Genomic DNA, 26,283 nt, shown 5'->3' on the forward strand with positions numbered 1-26,283 from the left:
CCACATTTGGTGTAAAGCAAACCTGAAGATTTATTTTACATTCCAAAATGTACCAAATAGGGGCCTTAACATTGATGAATGTTTTACTATGTAACGTTTTATGAATGATGCAAACATTGGGCAGAATTTTAGGGAAATGTTCCGTAGTTCCTTGGGGGCTAACAATTTTGACCTTAACTGTGGCAACTGCACATTATGTATTTATCGGGATATACCTTCTGTATACTCCCTGGGTGTGTTTTTTTTAAACTTTATTTTAATGTACTTTAATTTTATTTTCATTCTATATTATCGGTGTCCCATTTCTCTTGTCGCAATGTATTGGAGTTTGTCAAAAATTACTTCACTGTTTACTTGTACATGAGGTATATGACAAATAAACGTTTGAATCTCGAATCTGTTGCTTGACATGAACGGATATAAACTCAATTGTTAACGGAAGTGTCCTTCCAAATAATGTGAAGGTTCGCGTTGCGCCCCCCCCCCCCCGTCTCCTGTCACAGTCTAATTTAACATGCTCTTATTGTCTTAAGTGTCGGTTACGCTTTGAAACACAAAGTGTTATGTGAATCCTATCGTGTGTTCTGTTCGGAGAACAGACTGAGCGCCGCTGAGTCACGCGCTCGGTGGGTCGATGTGAGGACTTTTGTTTTGAAAATAAGTAACCGGAACACACTCCGCGATTCACTCGCGCTTGACGCCGTTTTCGAACTTCTCAAACTCAACTAGCGGTTAGGCTAATTTTAGCTGGTTTGCCGATTGCTGCCGTTTACCTCACCGGGGCAGTAAAACGAGAGTAACACGGTGAAAACGAAAATCAGTCGTCGGTGAAAAAAAAAAAAGAAAAGAAAAAAAGACAACGCAAAATTCTTCTGCAGCATCTAAAAAACAAACAAAAAACATGAAGCAGCTGGGAGAGACGTTATGATTTGACCAGGATACTTATTTAGTTTTTGTCTCCCTTCCCCTCCTCTACCGAGTCCTAATCCCGCTAGGTAGGTAAACTAATCCGCGTCTGCTAATCCGTTTTCACACTTGGCCTCACCTGCACCTCCCGCCCGGGGGGAGGAAACTGAGGAGGCGTGCGTGGTGTGTCACAGGTAAACTTCAATCAAGGTCAAGCTTTTTGGTTTTTTTCTGGACGCCAGCCCTCTGAACCGTCGAGGCTGCGAGCTGCGCCACCGCGTTAGAAGAACCAGATTTAAATAGTAAAAAAAAAAAAAAAACCTCACTTCTGTCGCGTTAAACGCGACCGGAAATGTCGGCAGCGATCATGTCTGAAGTTTCTCGGGACCGGTTTCGTGGGCATCCGTGAACGGTGCCGTGTGTAGTTTGGGCCCCTTCGGGAAACAACTTAACAGTGAGCGGAGAGAGGGGGGGGGAGAGAAGGGGACGCGATACGATGGCGGTCTGCGGCAGGAGGAATCGACCCAAGTTACTTTGCGTCCTCTTCGGGGCGTCTTTATTGGGGTGTTTCATCCTCCTCAGGCGCCACAGTTCGGGGGAAGCGGGCGCGACGAGTCGACGGGAGGCCCCCGGGGAGAGCGACGCGGAGTACGAGCGTCTCAGGAAGCCCGTGTACGACAAGCCTCCCCCGGATTTGAACGGCCTCGGCGACATGGGGACGGCCGTCAAACTCAACCTCGACGAGGAGGAGCGGAGAAAGGAAGAGGAGAGCGTCAAAAAGCACCAGATCAATACTTATGTCAGCGACAGGGTGTCGCTGCACCGCAGGCTGCCGGAGAGGTGGAACCCACTGTGAGTAGAGTACGGGGGGGGGGGGGGTCGTTGTCACAATACGTTTCATGTGTCTCCTATCAGTGAAGCCCTTGAAGAGTGCTATAGTTGATGATCCTTTTGTACTCTTACACTGTTGACCCGTTTCCGCTTTAAACGAACGCACAGCCTATGGGAGTGAGTGGATGTATGTATGTATGTATGTATGTATGTATGTATGTATATGATGACCCGTGTCTCTCAAAGTCTTGATAATAGTTATCCATTTTCACCCAAATGAAATCTGACTTCCAGAAGTTCTGCTTCATTCCACTTATAATAAATCTTATTTTAAATCAGCTGATCAGTCCCATGTTCATCTGGGCAGTGCAAGTTACTATCGAATTAACCCCCACCCAACACACACACACACACACACACACACACACACACACACACACACACACACACACACACACACACACACATTTACTTTAAAGAAATAAAGCTGCCGGAGGTCTCATCTTACCCAACTTTTACCTTCGTTATTTTGAAGGCAAACATCCAAAATCGTTGTTCTGGACTCACATTATTTGAAAGTCCATTGTCATCTACCCCCCCCCCTTCACTTTCTCCCAACATGCACTTGCCCCCCCCCCCTTGAACTGTGCTATCAGTTTCCAGGTAACTTTAAACTCTCCAGAGGAAAGGGAGAGTTTGTGTAAAAATACCTGTATGCAGACGAAGGCGGTTTTTGTATTTTTCTATACATCAACATATCTTAACTACCCCGCGCCCTCAGCTCAGTATATACTGATTGGAAAGCCCTTTGGGCCCTGCCCTGTGATTTTTGGGCTGCACAAATAAAGTTGACTTGACCTGACGCCTAACAGCCGTGCACTGATCTGTAAAGCACGAATGGTTTAACACAGCTCACAATTTTGCTCTTGATTTGAACTTGTTCATGGAGAGACAGTTTTCCCATATTGGAGAACGTGAAAATTACATTTGGGTCTAAATGACCTATACCAGAGTTATGCATGGATACTGCATAATATTTTGAACGTTTTAGATTTTACTGTAGGCCATGTTTAAATGAATTAAATAGGCTACAGATTTAAAGAGGTTTCGAGATAAAACTATCCATATTAATGCTGCGGGTGGCTCGGATGTGTTTAAACCGACATGATCCCCCACTGGTTATTATTGTCCTTTGTGTCAGAGAAATTCTTTGCATACTTGGTTCATTAGATGCAGACAGGAGGAATATGGGGGAAGCAAACTTAATTTTGTAAAACACAAGCCGCTCTCCGTCACACGGTGCTACGGCGTTACTGGACGTGGTCGAGACTTTTATCAATTTACCAGTACAGTCACCCTCTGATGAATGACTTTATCCCTTTAAGTCACCTATGACAGCTTGTATTGTTTTGGGTTCAGTCTTTTCAGAATGGTTACCTGTTGTACAGGTAGCTGATCAGCTGATGAATGTCCCCCGAGCTGTTTCTCTTGTTTTCTTGCGCGCGCTGTCCTCATATGGCCTTTAAAGAGTTCACCACACTACCTGAATGTTCACTGGCACGCACATTCAGTTTACCGTGTGGAAATCTGTTTGCAGTTCAAGAACAAATTTTGATGTAAATCTTAATTTCCCTAGCTAGCACCCCTGCCACCAGAAAGGGGAGGATGAACTAGCGAAGCCGGGATATACCAAACACTTTTTAATGAGACACTCAATTTATTTCTCATACCCCATAAGGATTTGACCTTTTTACAGATTGGTGGGATCAGGCAATTAGAAGAACATGCACTTGTCTCATACTGTGCAAGGCTGTACAAAACATCTGTCCAAGTCACAGCTGTATGATGTCGACTCAGATACTGATGACATGATGACAGATAACTCATCATGTAATCTTAGCCACGTTTGTATTTTTTTTTCCAAAACTGAGAAATGAAACACTCAAACATTTTTTTTTTTAGGTTAACCTTCAACTCTGTACATTGGCAGCAGTTTTGGGTGTAGCCCATCTCTCTCCTAATCAAAAAACAAATATACTTAGTAACTTTTACATCCTCCATGGCACACTGTAGAATCCTGCTGACGTGGAAATTCGTTACACGTCTTCATATCTGATTATGGCTGTAAGAGATGACTTTTTTTCCCATGTAGCTGGAAAAAACATCTTTCTCCCAGAGGCTGAGTAGATGGGTTTTCTAAAAGAAAAAAAAGGCAACACTTATTAATCTACTATAATAGTGTACAAACGCCACCCTCTGGCTAATACAGACTTGTGCTCTCTACCAGCCCCCTTTTTTCTTTTAAAACATGTTGATTTTCTGATGACTGATTAAGAAGATGGGAATCAGAAATATTAGTGTCGTCTAAAAATAAAAAAGGGGGGGAGTAAGATGGCCCAGTGGTTAGCACTGTTGCCTCACAACAAGAAGGTCCTGGGTTTGAACCCCAGGCCATCCCACGTCATTTCTGTGTGGAGTTTGCATGTTCTCCCTGTGTCTATGTGGGTTTCCTCCGGGTGCTCCGGTTTCCTCCCACCATCAAAGACATGCATGTTAGGGTTAATACTCGTGTCTGTGCCCCTGAGCAAGGCGACGGATAAAAGAGCTGGATCCTGGTTCCCGGGCGCTGCATGGCAGCTGCCCACTGGTCCTAGGGTATGATAGGTTAAATTCAGAGAATGAATTTCATTGTATGTATGTACAATGACAAAGTGTCTTCTTCTTCTATAAAAATTTTCAGACTGGGCGGCGAGGCGGGGGGATGGGGGGGTTATGGGTTGAGGAAACTACATTGCCTATGGTTGATATGTTGATTAGGATGGAGGGAGTATTTGTAAAAACCTTGAAGTCTCCTAAACTGATCTTGATGTCACTGGATTAAAACATAAAATTGCAACAAAACAAAAAAAGGTTGAAAAATCCTCACAAGAATAAGCTATGCAGGCTCTCCTCCCGCACAGACGCCCTCAGAAACAGTGTGTTACTACTACTTGTGCAGCATGGTTTATTTTTGAATGTTGAGTAAGTTTTATGTTCTTATCTCCTACTGACCTTTTCCTTCTCCTCTTTTTCCACCAACTCTTCCGTCACAGTTGCAGGGAGCTGGAGTATGACTACCGCTCCTTGCCATCAACTTCTGTGATCATTGCCTTCTACAACGAGGCCTGGTCCACCCTGCTGAGGACGGTCCACAGTGTACTGGAGACCTCCCCAGACATTCTGTTGAAGGAGGTGGTGCTGGTAGACGACTACAGTGAAAGAGGTACAGGCAGAAAGACTGAACAGATTGATGCAGGGGGAAGGTACTTTTCTGCCTGTGAGTGCAAACGCGTTATTATGAAACCCACTGCTTTTCTGGGCAAGACACGTCCTGTGTAGCATTCAAGCGCTAGGATTGGCCAGGCGTCCATGCTTGTGCTAGGCACGCCCACGAGCCTACTCACTATTAAAATGAATTGAGGATTTGAGTGGGTTGGAGTCAGTATGCGTGGTTAGTGCTGAGGTTCCGTAGCTTTTAAGCCTGTTTGCTACTTTGTGGAATAACCCCAAGGTGCACTTCTTCATTTAGAAATAAAGCATATTTTGTTAGCATTTTTGTAACCCTGAGCCTTTTCTTTTTCTTCTTTCCTGTGGTAAGGTTACTTATAACACTCAGAACAGTGCGGTTTTATTCTCACCAGCGGAACAAGTTGCTTTCGAGTTTTAATGAATTTTGCACAAAAAAGGGGGGGGATCGCAACTATTTTTGCAATTTAAACTTGCTCCCGCAATTTCATTGCAAAAAAAAAAAAAAACCAGCTAAAAACATCGCAACATGCAATTTTATTTTATTTTAGAAAAGATGCCGCGAAATCAGGCATTTTAGGCCGCAACAGTCCCCCCCTCCAAAAAAACGCCTGCGAAATCTTGGAGGGACTGCCTAACCAAGAAAATGGCAGCAGAGGATGGACGCCCTGTCATACACACTCCCACACTCTTTCAGATTTACACCAGTGTAATAGTAAGGGGTAAGAGAGCAAAACGTTTGCTTACTTCTATTACTCTCCATTAGGGATGCATGAGTACTGATATTGGTACTGGATATTGGGCTGATACCGTGCTAAAATAAAGTATTGGTATCAGATTTTTCCCAAGACCAAAATCAGATACCATCTATGAGCAGGTAACATTTGATAAATAAAAGGAAGATGGCATGATTTACTGTATTTCTGTAATGGTGTGTGTGTAGGGGGGCTGATTCTTGCCCAGTTATTTTGCCCATTGACCCCCAAACTAATGATTTAAGTGTGCATTGTGGCAGAAGTAATGGATCAGATCGGTACTCGGTATCGGCCGATACTTAAAGATCTTTACTCGGAATAGGTGTTGGCAGTGGAAAAAGTGACATTGGTTCATCCCTATTCTCCGTGCATACCATACTGCATTGCCACCATACAGCCAGCCATTATCATTCTAGACCACCAGCTCCTCCACCATGTTTTGCAAAACATAGCTGTCCTTGGGGGAGGAAGTTGACCCTGAATGCTTTTGGGGTTGGGCTTAAGCTATGAAGTTCTGGGCTCATTTACAACCCAGAAAAAAAAAAACAACCTTTGAGCTGAATACAAGCGGCAACGACAAACCAAAAGTGAATTGAGCAGATTAGTTTGTCCTTTCACCATATTTTTAGACCTCTTGAGAGATTGTAGGCTAATTTCATTTGAAATTCTTATTCAGCATGGCCTTTTGATAGTGTTCCTGGTGTGTTCCTCACTCGAAATCTGTAAGAACTCCATAGAATTTGTTAATCAATATTTTGGTAAAGAATAGTCACAAAAGAACAACAACATATGAGATTTTCTTGCAGGGCCTTTCGAAAATGTGCATAGTTTTGCATAGATCATTGTACCCATAATAACACTGGGCGCAGCTTTACCTGTCCTTTCTCCAGGACTTCTCATTGGCTCTTAGCTGCAGAGGTGGAAGACTCCGCTTCAGAAAGTAGAGGTACTAACCATGTATTTGCTCCACCAGCTGATTCTAATTAGCACAACACTTCAGCCAGGTAGGAGAACTAATTAGTGAAATCAGCTGGTTTAGTCCATGGGTGCAGCAAATACATGGTTAGTACCTCTACTTTCTGAAGCTGGGTTTTCCACCTCTGCTTGGCTGTGGCCTGTCACTGCACTTATTAAGAGCCTGGCCCTCTGGCAGACATTGCTCATTGGCTACTGGCAAAAACATGGTAACAAAAGAATGTCTTGCAGCATACAGCATGCAATCATCAATGATTTTACAACCCTCAGGCACAGTTTCCTATCACATTGGTGTCCATGTTGTGATAACACTGCCCACTTTTAAAATGCAAAGTTTTTTTTATGGCCACATGCAAACCAGTTCATATGTTTCAGGTTTGGCTGACTCTTTCTCTGCAGCTACCCGTTGCATCATCCTCATTGCCCCCATTTTTGCTCTGGGTAACTAGCTGGGTGTTTCTTTCCAGATGAAACATTTTTGTCTGGCTCATTTTGCTGCATCCTTTTTTTTTCCTTTTGGCCTAAGTTAACTCATTTCTAAAAGTTGTCATTATGTCATTCATTGACCAACTCAAAACAACTGTGGGTTTGACCAGTTTAAATCGGCCCCAAGAGCCAGCAGCTAGATTTTGTTGTGGATTTGGTGGGGCTTTGTCAGTGGCATTGTGTTTCAAATGCACCACTACTGGTCTGACATAGAGAAACTGATAGAAGGCTGACAGACGGCTGATCACAGTCACCAGTCAGTTCTTGCAGTGTGTTTACATGAGCGGTTTATAAAGGTGCTATGTCGAGATGCATACAAAGTTTTGTTTAGGGCCTGGGATGGCGGAGACAGACACATCAATTCATTTCAGAAGCCAACTTCCAAACACACTTATAGATTGCGTGACATATCGCAGTCTTCACTTTTCATCTTTTTTTTGTGATATGATATCAAATACTCAGGTTTGTGTGGCTTTTTATAACATAATCCTCTCATATTTCTTGGAGTTTTATTAACAAAGCAATGACACTCATCTGAAATGCGCTGTAATGATTTACAACCTTATGAGATGAAAAGAGGGCTTTTAATCGAGGACTGAATGTGCTGCTTTCTTGCCATTCAGTTCCAAGTTATTCAGGGCCTTCTTTTCCTTTCTGTTAGACTGCAGTGAATGCAGGATATGAAGACCTCAGAGTAGTAAAATGATTCTCAGAGGACTACTTCACTGATTTTTCTAATGCTATTATTTTTTTCCCTTTATGGAGAAGTGGTACACTATTCACTTCAATTTTCTACCAGCCAGCTGTAGATCGGCACAGCCAATGTTCTAAAGATACATGGCTGGTGAAATTGCCTTTTATGCAACCAATGTTTTTGAATCATTTACACATATACAAACACAAAAAAAATCCTCTCAGCTGCTCGTTCTCTCTTTCTGACAACACAAAATAAGAGGCTTATCAAATTCATGCTTTGAATCCTAACTCGGGGGGGATTCTTGTTCCATTCCCTGCAGCTCATCTGAAGGAGCCTTTGGAGATCTACATATCGAACCTGAAAAAGGTCCGTCTGATCCGGGCCACCAAGAGAGAGGGTCTGGTGCGGGCCCGGTTGCTTGGTGCATCTATAGCAGGGGGCGATGTGCTGACCTTCCTGGACTGCCACTGCGAGTGTCACCAGGGCTGGTTGGAGCCTCTACTCCACAGGTGAGAAACCTCTTATAAGGAGAAAAGTTGTGGTCTGACTCTCAGGGCTTTGCAGGCATTTTCGGTTGTGATGGATGGAAACTATAGCTTTCATCGGAAATGTGTTGGTAGATTTGGATATGTGTCCGTTTCGACTCTGGCTAGAATTATAAGGAGTTTGCGATCCCACTCAGGTCAATGCTGTAGGAGTCGGGTCAGAGCTGAAGAGTTTTTGGCGGAGTCGAGCACACATATCTGGACTGAACGTCAGATAAGGCGGTGCTATCTAATGATGAACCTTTTAGTGCTAAGTCAATAACCTTTTAGTGCTAAGTCAACATTATACATAATCCTCGAGGAGTAAATACAAAGGGTTCAGCAGGTTAGGTCAGCTTCACTGAAACACCCCTTAAATCTGTGATTATGTTTAAGCTTAGATCAGCCAATTTCTCAGCCTCGTGTACTGAAGTCATCCCATGTGGTGAAATGGCCTTATAAATAGTGATGTTTTCACTTAACTGGAGGGCCCTGGCTTTGATACTCTGTCTGTATTCTTGAGGAATATTTTTAACCCCTCTCTGCTCTTGTGGTGCTGCACTTAGTACCTTGCTGAAGTATATCATATTAACGAGAGAAAAAACTACATGAACAGAACCCAGATCCACCCCCTCAACGAGCTGAAGATGCCAAATAAAAGTAGCTACTAGCCAAGTGAAATCGCTGTTATTCCATAAAGAGAGACTCTGACCGCAGCAAATGGTTAAAACCACATACTTGAAATTCTTATCTCAAAGATGTCATCAAACACTCATTAAATCTCAGTATCGCTGAGTTAGATTTTCCTCATGGAAAAACAGCACAAAAACTCACAGTAGACAAAACTGTCTGCTACCTTTATGGCGCCCCTACTGACCAATAAATGTAAGCAGCCATTTTCCTTTCTCCATTCAGGATAAAAGAGGAGCCATCAGCTGTGGTGTGTCCCGTTATTGATGTGATTGACTGGAACACCTTCCAGTATTTGGGCAACTCTGGAGAGCCGCAAGTCGGGGGATTCGATTGGCGATTAGTCTTCACTTGGCACGCTGTGCCAGAGAACGAGCAGAAACGCCGTCGCTCGCCCACTGATGTCATCAGGTTGGCCACTGGCTTTGCAACAACCTTCGATTAAAAGTTGGAAATGAGAATTGCAAATTGTATGCAGAAATACCTTAATAAATCAAACTTGTATAGTGCTTTTCTAACACTCAAAGACCTTTCTAACACCTTCTGGGCAGTTGTAGAAGATTTCACTATACTAGATGATGGAACTGTATGTATTCACCTCCTGTCAGTTTTCATAAAGCCAAGCATGTTTGTAGCCTAAATACAAAAAAACACATTTAAAACCGATGTTGCAAATCATTCAAGTTCTACTTATATCATCCACTTTATCACAATAAATCAGAATCAAGAGAACTGGTCCATGAACTGTGTTTTGTCAGGTCTCCTACCATGGCAGGTGGTCTGTTTGCTGTGAGCAAGAGCTACTTCCTCTATCTGGGAACATACGATACTGGCATGGAGGTGTGGGGAGGAGAGAACCTGGAGTTTTCCTTTCGGGTGAGAAAATATGCATGCATGGGATTTTCTCATGCATGTAGATTTTATTCATTTGCAGATGGCACATTTGCTAATGTGTGGTTGTATAAAGGCAGAGAACCAAACACCACCCTGACATCCAAGCACCACCCTTTTAAGCTATGAAACTTCTAGAGCCATGTCACTGATGGTCTCCATGTTGGCATGAAATATGCACAAACTCGCCAAGCCGCAGTCAGAACACACAAAGGTGGTTAAATCTGGTTCGCATTTACTGGGATTTAAATGATCAGAATTTCTCCTTTGCCCATTTGTGACCATTAATTGGAAAGAATTACAACCATCAACCAGGGAAAGAAGGCCAAAAAAAGCTCCCAGTGCTTTAATTGCATTGAAAGATTTAAGCATCCCTTCTCTCCAATAGCCTCAGTTTCCTGAAGGGAAAGAGACAAGAATATTTCTCCCCCACCGACCAACAAAATAGCTTTTCTGTTTTCAATCCCCATCGAAACAAGGCTTTCCATTGTGCTTCTTGGTTGAGTCATAGCTGAGAGGTTAACCAAATCCTTGTGGTGGTGATTCTGTTGTCGTTTAGATCTGGCAGTGTGGGGGCAGCCTTGAGATCCACCCTTGCTCCCATGTGGGCCACGTGTTCCCCAAAAAGGCCCCGTACTCACGGAGCAAGGCCCTGGCCAACAGCGTACGGGCCGCTGAGGTCTGGATGGATGAATATAAAGAGCTTTACTATCACCGCAACCCTCACGCCCGCTTGGTGAGTCTGTTTTGTTTGTGTGTGTATGTGTGTCCACGCGTGCATGTGTGTGTGTGTTTGTGTGGGGGGGTGCTCGGGGTGATATTGAAAGTATGAGATTGGTTATGTGATCGACATGTGCGCTCAACCACACACTAAGCCATGCATTGAGCAGCTATTCCAAATATATTTAATCAGCCTTTGTCTGCTGGCACATGTATGATTGAAATTTCTGCTTGTGGGACTGTGAAAGCTGTATTTTGGGTACAGCTGCTCTCTTCCACAAAACTGGCCTGATTTGATTGATTAATCACATGCTTTCACCACTGAATATGCTCGATATCTTTATAAAACAACCTGTATACACATGCGCAGTCTGTGTATACAGTGTAAAGTCTGCAGTGTAAAGGCACCCCCGATTGCGTGACACTGGGGATATACGAGTAGTGGACACCTAAGGTGGCAGGGATGTTGCGCTGTGGTGTGTGATTACCACTTCTCTGTCTCACTCCTTGCCAACGGGTGTCACCCACATCCACTTTATGCGGCGAGAGCCAGCGAGACATCTCATGCCAACCCACAGGGGTATCCTGCATTGTACTGCCCTTTATGCAGCAAGAGCCAGCAAGACATCTCGTGCCAACCCACAGGGTGTCCTGCATTTTGTTTGTGTGTGTGGGGGGGGGGCGTCTGTGCCACAGTATGACAGTGTAGTTAAGAGGAGAAGCTCTAAACACAGATCAGGCTGCACTCATCTCCACAAGAGGAGGTGGCCATGCCAAACCAGCAGTTCCAAGGGTGAACCCAATACGCAGCATTCTCATAACACCCTGGCTGGTGTCCTCTTTTTAGACAAATGCGCTTCAAGACAGGCAAACACATGCCCACAGAGTAACTTCCTTTTCAGCATGTCCAGTTCCCTGTTCTCCTAAGTTCCTGCCATTGCACACCACCTACTGTGCTTGGTGAGAGTGTAGACGTCCACATATGCCCTCTGATGTATGAGTCGGCCACCACTTCATGTCACGGGCCAGGTGCAAGTTTCTCTGGGGGAATGTAACGTGTGAAAGCCCACGCTATTTCACACAGATCTATTTGTGGCTGTAGAGGTGCCCCATCACCTGTAGGAGTTGCTACCTTTAATGTAGGTACATACCCCCTACTGGCTTCCTGCTCAGGAACACAGGCCAATTACATTTCCTGCAACACCCGGCCAAGCTGGTGGCAACACTGGGACATGAAATGTGAATCTCTGGGATGCTAGTGTTTTATTACACTGTGCTTTCTTGGTGCCCCGTATTTGTTTTTTGTTTTTTTTAATTTCTTTAAAAGATTAAGACATTTAAGAGATTTAAAGACAAGGAATTCAGATTCCACCCTGTTTCAGTCCAGCGAACAGATGCTTAGGGATGTAAAAAAAAATTGCCTTGAGCTGCGTCCATCACTGGTATTGACTCTTCACTTGTGATGATTGTTCTCTTATGCATTTTTACGTTGGAGGAGGTGGATTTTGACCAGTTTTGAAGTTGCATCATGAAGGCTGTAGCTATTTTTAACTAAGCATGAGCTGTATTTGCCCCTGATGTATACCAGTGGTGTGTGTGATCTCTCTCATAGCCCATTGATGCAACATGCACACCATGGTTTTTAGCAAAATCTTCTTTCAGCTTATTCCCTGTTTCTCAGGGGTTGCCACAGCGGATTTTACAGTTTCCATTGGTACCCTGTGAGAGCACAGCACCAATGGTGGCCGTTGTTAACCCGAGCCCTTGACTGATCCAGTATGGAGCCTTGGCCGATCCGGGTATGGTCTTGTCAATCTGCACACTGATTTGGCAAAATTTTACATCGGATGCCCTTCCTGACATAACCACTAACTCTCTGGACAGTGGCACAGGTAAAGCGCTGGATGCCATCCCAGTATTCATGGACTGGCGCCCATGCCTGTCACTACGGTTGTTAGCAAAATAATAGATGAAAATTCACTAACACGTTAAAATATGTAATAACATCATCATATATCATCTCTTCTTATATTGATATATTTCAATATAATTCTGCTTTTATATGTTACTCATATTTTAAAGCTGATTTGAAAGGGGATCAAAAAATCCCATTCATTTTCGCCCTAAGTGAAAAATTAATGGCTCTACATGTAGTCTGGGAGCCCTTAAATGACAACTACACTTTAGAGGTCTGTTTATTCAGGAAAAGTTGCCTCAGCATGCATGTTCTTTTTTTATTCATCAATTTCCTGCTTCAGATTTACACAGTTACACACCACAGTTACACACCAAGGATTTCTGCAATACAACCCCAGTCTTCTATAGTTAGCCAATGAAGAGGTCCCTGGAGCAGTTTAGGGAGTAGTTTATGAAGGAGAAAGTGCTTCTCATTTATGTGCCTCATTCACATTCCCCAGTTGGACCGTGTACTTGCATGTGCAACCTTTTGTGGACAACCCTGAGTCTCTTAACTTGAAGGAGAATGATTTTTGTGCGGGTGAGATGTAACATCAGCTCTTTTGTGTCTTCAAGTGTTTTGTTATATGAGTTTGTCCGACCTTCACTGACTGCGACGATTGTATTGACCTCCGCTGATATGGACTGATTCAAGCAGTGGGATTTTTCTCTGGATGCACTGATATGCTTACAAAGAGATTTGTTTTCCACATTTTGTCCTTGGTCCAATGTCCATGTAAACATTTTCAATCTACATACTTCTGTAGATGGACGGCACAGTGGCGCAGTGGTTAGCGCGGTCGCCTCACAGCAAGAAGGTCCTGGATTTGAGCCCTGGGGTAGTCCAACTTTGAGGGTTGTCGTCTGTGTGGAGTTTGCATGTTCTCCCCGTGTCTGTGTGGGTTTCCTCTGGGTGCTCCGGTTTTCTCCCACAGTCCAAAGACATAGGTCAGGTGAATCGGCCGTACTAAATTGTCCCGAGGTGTGAATTTGTGTGTTTGTATCGGCCCTGTGATGGCCTGGCGGCCTGTCCAGGGTGTCTCCCCGCCTGCCGCCCAATGACTGCTGGGATAGGCACCAGCATCCCCGTGACCCTGAGTGCAGGATAAACGGTTTGAATAATGGATGGATCAATACTTCTGTAAATCTAACAGGTAACTATCATATACAGGTTGGAAAAAGTATACACTTACACTTGCCTGCCATCTAGGTTGTCTGCATGACAGTCTACTGTATGTTGTTAAATCTAATCTACATCTCTGGGCTCTTCATAAAAGAGGCCCCACGAGCTTATAATTCGCAAGCCTAATCTTGTTCACCTTTTTGGCTTCGTTGGGCTCCGATAGCTATTCATTCTATGGTCTCTTACCGAATACTACACAGGACTCTCATTCGTCCTTTCCTCATTGTTATATCCTTCATAGCTGGCTTTATATATTGGCTTTATTGGTGTAGCATTCTTCACCATCTCCTCACAAGCACCTGTCCTTGTCCCAGCTGACCCCATACTTTTCCTGTAGAGTGGCACTAACAGGTCCCATTGGCCCCCATTTCCACTTCTCATCGATGAATGAATACCTCCTCCTACCCGCAATGAGTTGATGACCAACCATTTAGAGCTGTGTTCAGGCTCGCTGCCGTCATCCTGCAGTGCAGCTAACCCCCACCCTGACTCCAACCCTCCAATAGGGCAGTTGAGGCAAGCAGAACCTCAGTGGCAGAAGACGGCGTTCACACTCGGTGCCATAACAGAACTCGGCTCATGACTATGGCGGCTGGGAGTAATTGAGATGTGCGGTCATGTGTATGTGTTTGTAATATAATCTACACACCCACACACTCAGACTACAGCTTGTTAACATAGCCCTCTAACAGTCTTTAACTTACTGTTGTGTGCTCCCATGCGCACATGTATAGAATAGCTGTGTTTGAATTGCTCGTGTCATTTGTGAGCAGGATGTAGGCGCGGAGTACCGCTGGGAAGTCTGTTTTTCTGTAGGAGTGTTTGCGATTGGGGTGGGATGCAGGGCAACACGGGAAGGTGTTCCAAGTCTGAAATCATTAAACTTATATAAACATGGGTGTGACGTGATGGTGTATGGTTTGAGGCACAGCCATAGATGGTGCTATTGTATACCGTTTCAGCACGGAGACATGCTGGAAATAAAACCTCCCCCGGCACTGCTGCCTGACACATTGTCCGTGCTTACGCATATATTGTTCTTGTTTCTTTTAATCAGCATTATCCGCAGGTACTCATACTTCCGTCACTGAACATATACAGTTGTACGCAAAAAGCAGGTCGAGGTTATGTTCTCTTCAAGGGCTCTGAAATGTTCCAACACATTGATCGGAACTAAGATTTGTGGGCTTTGTTTCCAGGAGGCCTTTGGAGATGTGACAGAGCGGAGGAAGCTGAGAGAGAGGCTGGGGTGTAAAGACTTCAAGTGGTATCTGGAAAACGTCTACCCTGATATCCATGTCCCTCAGGACCGGCCGGGGATGTTTGGAATGGTAAAGAGATGCTACACTCATTATGGATTGATCATATGCCTTTTAAGTATACACCTTCATAACTTCAAGGTGGTTGTCATTGAATCATAATTTCACAATCTTATGCTGACACAGAGATCCCAAGAAATGTCAAATAAAGAGGTAATCATGTTGTCAAACACTACCATATTTGTGACTTCTCACACACGGCGATATATTTAATGACTATGCTGCTTACCAGCCCTACAGTAGCATGGCCAGCTCGACATTGAGTTTTTTATGCCACAAATTTGGGGCGTTCAGGTAGCGTAGCGGTCTATTCCGTCGCCTACCAACACGGGGATCTCCAGTTCGAATCCCCAGTGTTGCCTCCAGCTTGGTCGGACGTCCCTACAGACACAATTTGCCGTGTCTGAGGGTGGGAAGCCGGATGTGGATATGTGTCCTGGTCGCTGCACTAGCGCCTCCTCTTGTCGGTCGGGGTGCCTGTTTGGGGGGGAGGGGGACTGGGGGGGAATTGCGTGATCCTCCCACGTGCTATGTCCCCCTGGCGAAACTTCTCACTGTCAGGTGAAAAGAAGCGGCAGGTGACTCCACATGTATTAGAGGAAGCATGTGGTAGTCTGCAGCCCTCCCCGGATCGGCAGAGGGGGTGGAGCAGCGACCAGGATGGCTCGGAAATAGGGTAATTGGCCAAGTACAAATGCAGACACACAAAAAAAGGCCATACATTTTTCACCCCCATCAGGGAAGCTTGTATTTATTATGTTTGGCAGCATTTATCATGTCTTTTTTTGTCAGATGATGAGGCTCTTTTGATTTTCTAGTGTTGTGTCACCAAAGCTGGCTCCTGCACATTGGAAAGTTGAAATTGTGCAGCAAGATGAATGTGTAGATGCATCACTTGGTGGAAAGACATTGTACTGCTAAAGGGTGGCTCGCCCTCTACTGGTTTGTTTTACCAAAATACAGACTCCAGGCCAGTGTGCTGTCATTTCATCCTACTTATCAAAGTGGTCCTACCAAGTGTTATTGCCCAGGCGCTGGTTAAGGTTGTGAGTACTATACATTTGTGCTACGGTAGGAAACTTTGATGAGGTAGTAGAAATTGACAGAACACTTGAACAGGTTTTGAAAGGCAGAAATCTCAGCAGCTGGTGAGGCCATCGTTTTGCAATTGGCATATATCGACAACTCTTTCCAACACCCCCCATACACGATGGTAATTTATTTAGTAAAATAAAAGTCGAAATTTTACTGATAATACCTTTTTAAAGTTGAATTTGAATACCAATGGTTTGAGTCATTTTAATGAGGCACTCCACAGAGCGATTGGTAGCACAATTTGTTTCCGATTTGGCATTTTCAACACTTTAAGTATGATTTTCTTGTAGCACACAATCAGCTTTTTCTTAATTTCCCTTTTTATTTGTTTGTAGCTAAAGAACCAGGGCATGGCCAACTACTGTTTCGACTACAACCCTGCAGATGAGCACACCATTGTGGGCCAAAGGGTCATCATGTACCCCTGCCATGGCATGGGTCAGAACCAGGTACCAGATATTAATCTTCACCTTGCTTTTGAAGCGTCAGGACTGACCCTTTCAGCAGTGCGCCATCCCGATCTCCCCCAGTATTTTACCAGGTTCACCCTGGGTATGTTGTACTGGTGCAGTGTTTTAAGTGTCACTTGTTCAAAATGTCCGAGAGGTCAGCTCACCCTGTCAGAATCATTCCTCAGGTTAAACGCGACTTTTTTCAATATGTCACTTCTCATACATCTAGAATTCGACCAAGACCGGATTACACTTTCATTATTACCCCTTCGCTGTGTGGGTGCAACAGGGCTATCAAATCAGTTTCATAAATTTACTAACCATTAATTTTGGTGTTTAATATTTTATAATTAAACTACTAAAATTGATTTAATGAGACTGATTTGATTATTCCATCAGCCTCATAAGCATCCGGTCATCGCCATGGTAATTGATGGTAAAACCAGAATTCAATTTTATCTTTTCCCCTCGGGAGATGGTAAACGGCAGTTGGCAGTATGGCACGGGAAAAATAGCAAACTGTGATGGAGCCGGCAGGATGGCAAAAACACTACAGGACGATGGATTGCTATGTTGTATTGTTTGGAGAAAAAAGATAAATTATATAGTATAGAATTATTTATTTTATATAATTATATTCAAAAATACTCACACATCCACAGCACATAACATTGTTTTACTTAGTGTAGAAGTAAAAAAAACCCCAGCTATCTGACTATTTTAACTTTGGATAGCAGTGCCATCTGCTGTTGTCGGCATAATTTGCCAATGTCATCTGATTTTACCGTCCTGATCTCATCCACAATAACGACGTCCCGCGTCCATGTGAGCAGAGCATTCTAGCTCTTGTCTTCTACGCCCAAGGCAACGTCATAGGATGACTTACAGCTAGTTTGGCAAGATGTCCAGAAAGTAAAGCACCTGGAAGATGACCCCCAACAAGCCGAGTGCCCGCAAACATGAACAATTTAGTTTTTATTTTCTAAGGTTGTGCAATAATTGAATAAATTACAGTCAGTCGTATATTTTAGTCAGTCGGAAATATTTGCTGCTGAATATTCAATGCCCGAAAAAAGGTTTTTGGGACAGCCCTAAATATTTTATAATCAAACTACTAAAATTGATGGAATAATCAACGGTGCACCAATTGTGGTACTTTGTTTGGCAAGAGAAGGCTTCAATAAATATTGTCACAAAACAGGCAGGACAACGACTTACTTCAATGAGAACAGTTTATTAGGGAAATCAATAAAGAAAATCGACTAATATGTATCAGCACTAATGCTAATCAAGTACAATCAGTGATAAGCAGCAATGTAATGATCAAGGCACACGGGGTGAAATGAGGTAGTGAGGTTGTGCAAGTTTGTTTGTGTGTGTGTGTAATTAAGTATGTGTGCATCTGTGCACTGAAACGAGGGTGCCCGTGGAAGTGTGAGGGCGTGCGCGCACGTGTGTTATTGCACGCTGCAAGGAAATGGCGCCAAAAGAACAGAGGGGTGTATGTGTGTGTTTGCATGTGCATGTGTGTGTGCACATGTGTGAGCGTGCTGTCATGCACTGGAGAGGAGATGTGTGTGTGTGTGTGTGTGGGGGGGGAGTGCGTGTGGTGCGTGCGTGCCGGAAGGAGGTGGTGTTTGTGAGAGAGGCTGCGCGAAATTGAGCAGACGAGATGGCGCACAGCGATAGGAGTGCGATTAGATTGAGGCAAAAAGAGAGTAGCGAGAGGAAGAGGGAGATTGAGAAAGAAAGCTGCGCGTGTGCAATCTTATCTACCAAAGTGATTTTGCAAGCAAACAAAAATGAAAGTAGCAGATGAACAAAAGAAAAGTAGACGGTCCATCTAGCAACCTCTGTGGATCAGTGTGCACAACTGAATAGCGAATGAATATACTATAATATACTTTATGGTTAATCCTGTGGGGAAATACTGTTCTGCATTTAACTCATCCTAGCTGTGTAGTTAGGAGCAGTGGGCAGCTGCTGTGCAGTGCCCGGGGACCAACTCCAGTTCGTCTTGCCATTCCTCAGTCAGGGGCACAAAGTCAAAGTATTTTTATTGTCCCTTGCAGGGAAATTAGTTTGCAGCCTGTATAAAAACTCTCACATAAAGACAAAACATACAAACACCACAGAGGAATTGACAACAGGGCATAGTGGGCAAGGAGAACCAAAGTAATTGTATCAAATATAAAATATACAGACCAAGGAAACAAGCGAACTGCAGACAACAGATGCATACTATCTACTATTTAACAATTGGATGGCAGTGGGGACGAGGGGAAAAAAGGAAAAGCACAGACGGGAGTATAAACCCTAACATGCATGTCTTTTTGATGGTGGGGGAAACCGGAGCACCCAGAGAAAGCCCACCGCAAACACGGGGAGAACATGCAAACTCCACACAGAGGATGACCTGGGATGACCCCCAAGGTTGGACAACCCCAGGGTTCGAACCTAGGACCCTCTTGCTGTGAGTCTGAGGCAACAGTGCTAACCGCTGGGCCACCGTGCCACCATGCTGTGCCGTGCCGTGAATTCAACCAATAGTACTTTTCTCAAGTAACAAGGGAAGATTTAAACAAAAATATTAAAGGAAAAAAATTAAAACTAATGATCGGCCTATGTAACGCTTCCTGCCTGAATCACAGTGTGTATTTAGATCACAGATGATTTCAACTAACAACACTTTTCTCATGTGAAATAATTACACCAGTTGCTAAAACGAACTGCTCAAATACAAAAGCCTTACTTGATAATCGCTCTTGCAGCGATCAGTCTTTGCCCGACGAACAGCGCAGGGCACAGGATCAGGAAAACTATCCATCTTCCTTGTTGTCCGGCGTCGAAATGCGGCTCTGCAGAAAACAGTTTGTTTTCTTCTTTCAGCTCGTCAGCTGAAAATCCTCAATGCTTCGTCGGTCGTCTCATGATCTTGGAAGAGTCTTAGTTGTGATGCGTCGACGTTAAAGAAATAAGAAGGGATCCGGTCGCCTTCTCTTTCTGTGGAAACTGCATGTTTTGCAGGAAAACCTAACCTGTTATAACAGGGGATGAACAAGACTAGGTTATCTTCCAATAAAACCCTCGCCAGCAGTAATGTGAAGACACGTGGTCCTTTGTCCTTCTGTAGAAAGGGTATCTCCAAGTGCTGTGCGTGCACGGTCCGCAGCGAGAAAGAGTAAATTTCCAAATCGCCGTGGTTTTATCGGCGAAGTTGCATCACCGGATACAGTATTACTATAACCAATAATACTAGTGTGAGGTGAAGCGATGGGTGGAGATCACCTGTGAGGTTGAGCAGGGAGTTTTGGGGTGAGTTTCCCTTACTGTATTGATTTTTAGACTGCATTTCAACCTAGTTCTTAATTGTGTCTTTCATGTTTGGTGACCTGGCCCTGTGACAACATATTTCCTCTGTATATGACAAGGATACGGCCCATTAGCTGCAGGTGGATCATGTCGTGCTCCCATTGTGTGAAGACCCAATGCTGCCATGATACGGAGTTTAGCAGCCCTGCCTAAGATGAATACACATGTGCTCCTTGAGCTGCTGTCCACAGAGAGACGTGTATCATGTTGCGCCACCCTGACTGGCTAACCCACTTCCCTCCTTCCCTCTTTTAATTTACTTCATGCCACCTTTTATTACCCGCCTCTTCCCCACCATCCACCTCAACACACACTACCTCCTCCTTATTTCATCTCTGCTCTCTTCACCTTTTGTTCTTTTCATTTACTTCTTGGTCACCTTCTGAACTCCCACCCTCCCTGTCTTGTAATGTATTAAACCTCAGACAAGACCGGCCCCCATCCTCTTCCTCCTCCTGTCCAGCGCTCCCCGTTTTCCTTTTTGGTTGGACCAACCTGCGGGGCCAGCTCTTCACCTTTTGTTCTTTTCATTTACTTCTTGGCCACCTTCTGAACTCCCGCCCTCCCTGTCTTGTAATGTATTAAACCTCAGGCAGACCAGCCCCCATCTTCTTCCTCCTCCCGTCCAACGCTCCCTGTTTCCCTTTTTGGCTGGACCAGCCAGCGGGGCCAGCTCTACAACCGCGAATAGCTGTCAGTGATCATGTTACAGTGATTGAGCTGCTGCATCAGGTGACCAATGACATCACTGAAGTTACACGATTGGTTGGCCAATCAACGGTGTCACTGGTAAACACGGAAGTGGGAGTTTCCCTATTTGCTGTGGGCTCTTTTAAAATGAATCAGTGCAGCAGTTCCAGCTCATTCCACATTTATCGCACGCTAATGAATGGAATATATTGCTGCTCGTGGATACTACTGAAATGCTAAGAGCGGAATATTTATCAACACATATTACTGGGACCACTACAGAAAATTGCAGATGAACATTTAATATCCAGGAATTTGCATTATAGACATTACCACTGACTATCCCTGTAACAAATTGGCCACAATTTCGAACATTGACCATGCATGGTTCAGTCATATACTAGGTTTTGACCTAGTCTTGTTTCCATAAGACCGCATTAATTGCAGTGATGAATCTCACATCTCACCCCGACTCCCGCTATAGTCTCAATAAGGTCACTGCAGAGAGCCCTTTTAATTCAAACACCGTACCCGGGGATAAAGTACCTTCTAGAACGAAAGATTTGGGTTGCCCCCAGTGTTGCTAACTGGCCCTGACCAGGGACATACTGGACCCGGGGATGCAAATGAAATAAAGGTGGACCTTGTGCAGGTTTCACAGCTCCTCTTGGAGCCACCCTAACAAGTGGTGCTTAGGATGTCAGAGTTAGTTTATAGTGTCTGTGAGCCGTATAGCCAAGGCTGTGGCACATGAACTCTTGACTCAAGCCCGCTGTGGAGAGTAAAGCAATTTTCTTGTCTTTTTTTTTCTTCTTTTTTCATCTGTCGTTTCATTGCAGTCCTTTTGCTAGAAGGGTGTTTTTTTTTTGTTTTTTTTTTGTCTGGCTCCAAATTGACATTGAATAATGGAAGAATTTTTTTCATGTTAAAAAATGCACTAAAATCCAGATGGAAGAATTTTGTGGAAGAAAAATTAATAATGGAAGATTTTTTTTTCATGTTTAAAAATGCACTCAAAACCAGAATAGGGGGACTGAATCTAATATTTCAGCTTGGAAAATGATGTGTGTAAAGCTCACTGTTTACGCTGAGATCCACAGGGAGAAGAGTTTACATTCCAGGGCCTCCACCCTGCGTGGCTGTCAGTATTCCTGGAAGCCCTGTGAAATTTACCCTTGTTATTTCAGCGCCCCTCTGTGGACTCACACTGATGTCCTCTCCACTGGAAATGGGCCCTGCGGTGCTTTGGCTGGCTCCGGCGTCGGAGCTCGCTGCACGCTATGAGCACACAAATGCACGCTAATACCACACTCATAGTCCATACAAACGGAGGCATCACGGGGGCATGCACATGCATGTACGCACATTTCTCAGTATACTTGCCACTTAAATGTTCCTCTTACTGTGTATATATTACCACTGAAGATTCTCTGTCTTGCTCGCTCTCTCTCTCACACACACACACACACACACACAAATTCATACACTGATTCTCTGATTGTGTGTCTCTTTCTGCAGTTCTTTGAGTACTCCTCTGACGGTGAAATTCGCTATAACACGAGGGAGCCTGCAGGGTGCGTGGTAGGCGATAACATCTCTACCTACCTGACCGTCCAGCTGTGTAGAAACCCAGGACAACCCCTGCCAGTGGACCAGAAGTTTGTCCTACAATCGGTAAGGAGTGTGAATGTGCGCGATTGTGCTTTTTGTGCATCCTGAGTGATCATATCTACAGTGGGCGAAGCTGCTGACGTGGTGTAATGCAGAGGAGTGTAGTAGCGGGGTGGTGATAAAAGTGAAGGACGGACTGAGTCGTTCTGCCTTCTTCTATGGGTTCTTGGAGGAGGATGTTTGGAAAGAGAAGCCCTGCGGATACAAGATCTGACTCAGAAGTCCAAACGCTGCTTTCCTTTTGAATTCTCTCTGACTTCTTGGTTGATGCGCCACATTATTTATGCTTCCTCCCTAGATCCGCTGTGAAGGCTTCACAGCGTGCGCAGAATCCGTTTCCCAAAAAAAACCAACAAAAAGACCCTCAGCATCCCTTGTTTTCCTCCAAACAACCCGCCCCATCTCCTACCTCCTTCTCACGGTCCCTGACTCCCACAGTCCTTCTTTTCTCACACCAATCTCTCTTGCTCTCTCTCTCTCTCTCTCTCTCTCTCTCTCTCTCCCTCTCTCCCCACGCAGCCGCTGGAGTCACATCCAACCCATTGCTTAGCTACTCTACAGGTACCAGAAGCCCAATGTGGCTAACGCTGAACCTGTAAATCACAGCGCACCGGCCAGCTGGTTATTTCCCCGTGCGTCGCTGGGAGTTGTTTGGCATGTGTTCTGGGTAGCTGCGTCGCACTTAATGTGGGCAGCTAAAGCACACCATCTAAATGTAAATGGAGCCATGAAAGGGAGAGGAGCGGCGACGAGGGGGAGGGAGGGATGTGTGTTTGTGCATACGATGGTAAGAAGGGTAATTAAAGATAGGGGGGAGGACAGATGAGGATTTGGGCGCTCTGCAATGCCGGTCCTTCACATCGCATTCCGTCGCAGGCCTTGTGTGTCAGACAACGCTGACTTGCTGCCCTGGCTGCTTTCAGCACCAGTGAGCGAATCCATCAAGGGTCTGCCCTGGTTTCCCTCCCCGGCTGCTGATTGATGGATTGGTATTGATCGTTCTGCTCACTGCGGGCATATTTAGATGGAGGAGCTCCACGATGCCTGGATCGAGGGATTTGAAAGTCTGGGCCTGTCCACCTACTGTAGTCTGTTAAGAGAGTTATCGAGCGGAGCGTCATCTCACATATCAGACTGGTGGCATGCATTTGGATCTGCACACCATTGCCAATGAGAGGTGTCCAGATGTAAGTCAAAACAGATTATGCCTCATTTTTCAATTTCTTTGTTCTCTCTCAAGTTGTGAAGAGGATAAATCATATTGTTAAAAGCAGCGTTCCGTGTATTTTTGGTGTTCATCAATGTCTTTTCCATGAATTGTTGCAAAGACAACCCAAGGGCTTATTTTTTTTTCCATAGCGTTTCAATAGCATAAAAATTTGTATTTATGTACAAGCCGTAGCTCAAAAGATCATGAAAAAAATAGGAGGAGCCATGTTCACAGACGAGTTAAGTAAAATTGCTACACTTGTACATGTACCATTTAAAAAAATTAAAAAAAAATCCCAGGATGTTTTGTGCCCGGTCGGTTGCAGGCAAAATTCACAGCAAAAATGAGGCGTCTAGGGAACTGATGTGAACAGCGAGTGTGTCATTTTCCCATAGCCATCACATTATGCAACCAAAATGAATTTAATGATGATATTTCGAACGAAAAGCATTTACCCCGTGTCACTTTGATATGGGTTACCGTAATATCAGGACACCAAAGAGCTGTTTTTGTTCCGTGATGCGTGCATTTTTTGATTTGCATGGGGTTTTCAAGATGATATACACAACGTTCATGGTTGCCTCATTTGTTTCCAGTGTGAAAAAGTTTTGATCAGGACTGATAGCGGCTGTGATTCTGTCCTACTCGTCTCTTCTTGTTTTCTTGCTTCACATTGCTAATTTACTCACAAACACGGAGGTCAAGACTTGTTCGTAAAAAAAAACAACATTGCATTGAATATTGCCAAGGCTCAGCGTTTTCGATTTGTATTTTTCAAAGCCATCCAGCATGCCAAATTTCGCCACAAGAGGACACTGTTACATAACCTCACACGAACAGGAACAACTTTTGGATCCGTGGAAACATAAAATCCGGGTGGAAATCAGTTTAAACCGACCTGCTCCTTTTTAAAAAATCTGAGTATTTTTCGGTGAAAATCGGTAAAAACCGAAAACGCTGAGCCTTGAATATTGCACAACAAAAATCAACACTGACGTACAACTGACTGAAACATGGTAAGGTGGAACTCTTGTTTGACTTAACCTAGCAAACCTGTCTCCCTGAACACTGTTTTTCAGGACGGAAGCCTGTACCACACAATGAGCCAAAAGTGCATCCAGGCAGTTGAGAAGACGGATAACGGGACGCCGGCCCCTGCCCTCCGACCCTGCTCTGACTCCCCCCACCAAAAATGGTTCTTTGAGGAGAGAACTTAATGGGATCAACCAAACTGAAGGTTAAAGGGATCTTAGGCGGGGTTAGTGTATGTCTGTGTGTGTGTGTTTGTGTGTGTGTGCGCGCGCGCACATGTGTGGGTGGTTGTTGGTGGGGTTGTACCCCTTGATTGAGAGTTGGAGGAATTTTTGCCGGAGCCCTGCTGAGCTGCATCCAGCAGTTTTTTTTTTGTATTATTTTTTTATATACGTTTGCCCTGTCCTGAAAGGAACTGGAAGGAGGAGGGGATCTCTTTTCTCATCTGGCACTTTTCTTTTCTTTTTCCCCCGCTAGCTGGACGTTACAGATTCTTGGAACTTGAATTAACCAATACTGACTTAATTGTTGTGTTTTTTGGGGGACAACCTAAACAGGATTATCTCTTTTTTTCCCTTGGAGATGCTGGTACAATCCACTGGAATTGGCATGATGTCATTTTTATATCATCCAGCAGTAGTTAAGAGGGATAGTGATAAATTGCACACATGGTCAGTCCCCCCCCCCCCCCCGCCACATTTGAAAGGCAATTTGCTTTACACACATTTATTTGTGGACTTACAGTCTGTGTCTTTCTGTCTGTCCACTTAAGAGACCAACCCTAGTCTTGATTATCTCCATCAACAAAACAAGAATCACTTAGAAGCCGGTGGCATTGACTGGTACTGTAATGACGTTCACACGTCATGTGAGAGGTTTCATAATGTCTCGGCATAGTCCTGTAGGGGGGGCCGGTGCTCCTCTCTAAAGGCCCTGATCCTCTGCTGTGTTCTCTATTTATAAATGGGAAGTGGGACAGTTCTTCAGATATTTTGATAAAAAAAAAAGTTTACAGGATGGTTTGAGTGCTAACTACTCTTGCGTACCAATGGCTTTGAAATGATGCCATAAATCATAGGCATTCTGTCTGGACGTAGTACCTCTTATATTTAATCACTTAACTACTGAGAGAAAGAGAAACTCCAGTCCTGCATTTTTCTATTCTATTTTGACTCCAGCACAGTTGCAGTGCAAACCTTACTGGGGGGAAATAAGGTATGGCAGGTTTTCAGTGTCTTGTATATTTTTTGATTTCTTTAAATGCATTGTCATTTATGCTTCTCATAATGCATTCTGTCCCCCTGCAGCCCAGTTCTGCTTGGTTTATGTGCGGATTCAAAGCCATATTACAAGGACGTCATTATTGTGTTATCAGCATATTATTTTAAATGATGTATTTGTAGATGAGGCTAAATCGCTGAATAATCCCTCATAGCTTTATAGTTTATGGAGATATCACAACTCTAGCAATTGCAACTTGGAAATTGATTAACTTGACCGAATGCTGTATAACTGAAAATGCAATGAAGTAATTGTAAGTAAT

At 44.2% G+C, this 26,283-nt stretch overlaps 1 protein-coding gene across 1 annotated transcript; it reads left to right on the top strand.

The window, feature by feature from the left end:
- Window positions 1-1,402: 1,402 nt before the first annotated feature.
- On the top strand, window positions 1,403-26,283 carry galnt12 (UDP-N-acetyl-alpha-D-galactosamine:polypeptide N-acetylgalactosaminyltransferase 12). The gene is made up of 10 exons (XM_056298481.1): window positions 1,403-1,758; window positions 4,830-4,999; window positions 8,255-8,444; window positions 9,375-9,560; window positions 9,908-10,025; window positions 10,600-10,776; window positions 15,099-15,230; window positions 16,649-16,762; window positions 22,346-22,501; window positions 24,788-26,283. The coding sequence occupies exons 1-10, from the start codon at window positions 1,403-1,405 to the stop codon at window positions 24,923-24,925; spliced, it is 1,737 nt and encodes a 578-aa protein (XP_056154456.1). The 3' UTR covers window positions 24,926-26,283.

This window comes from Lampris incognitus, chromosome 18, assembly GCF_029633865.1.
Source record: "Lampris incognitus isolate fLamInc1 chromosome 18, fLamInc1.hap2, whole genome shotgun sequence".
Taxonomy (NCBI): Eukaryota; Metazoa; Chordata; class Actinopteri; order Lampriformes; family Lampridae; genus Lampris; species Lampris incognitus.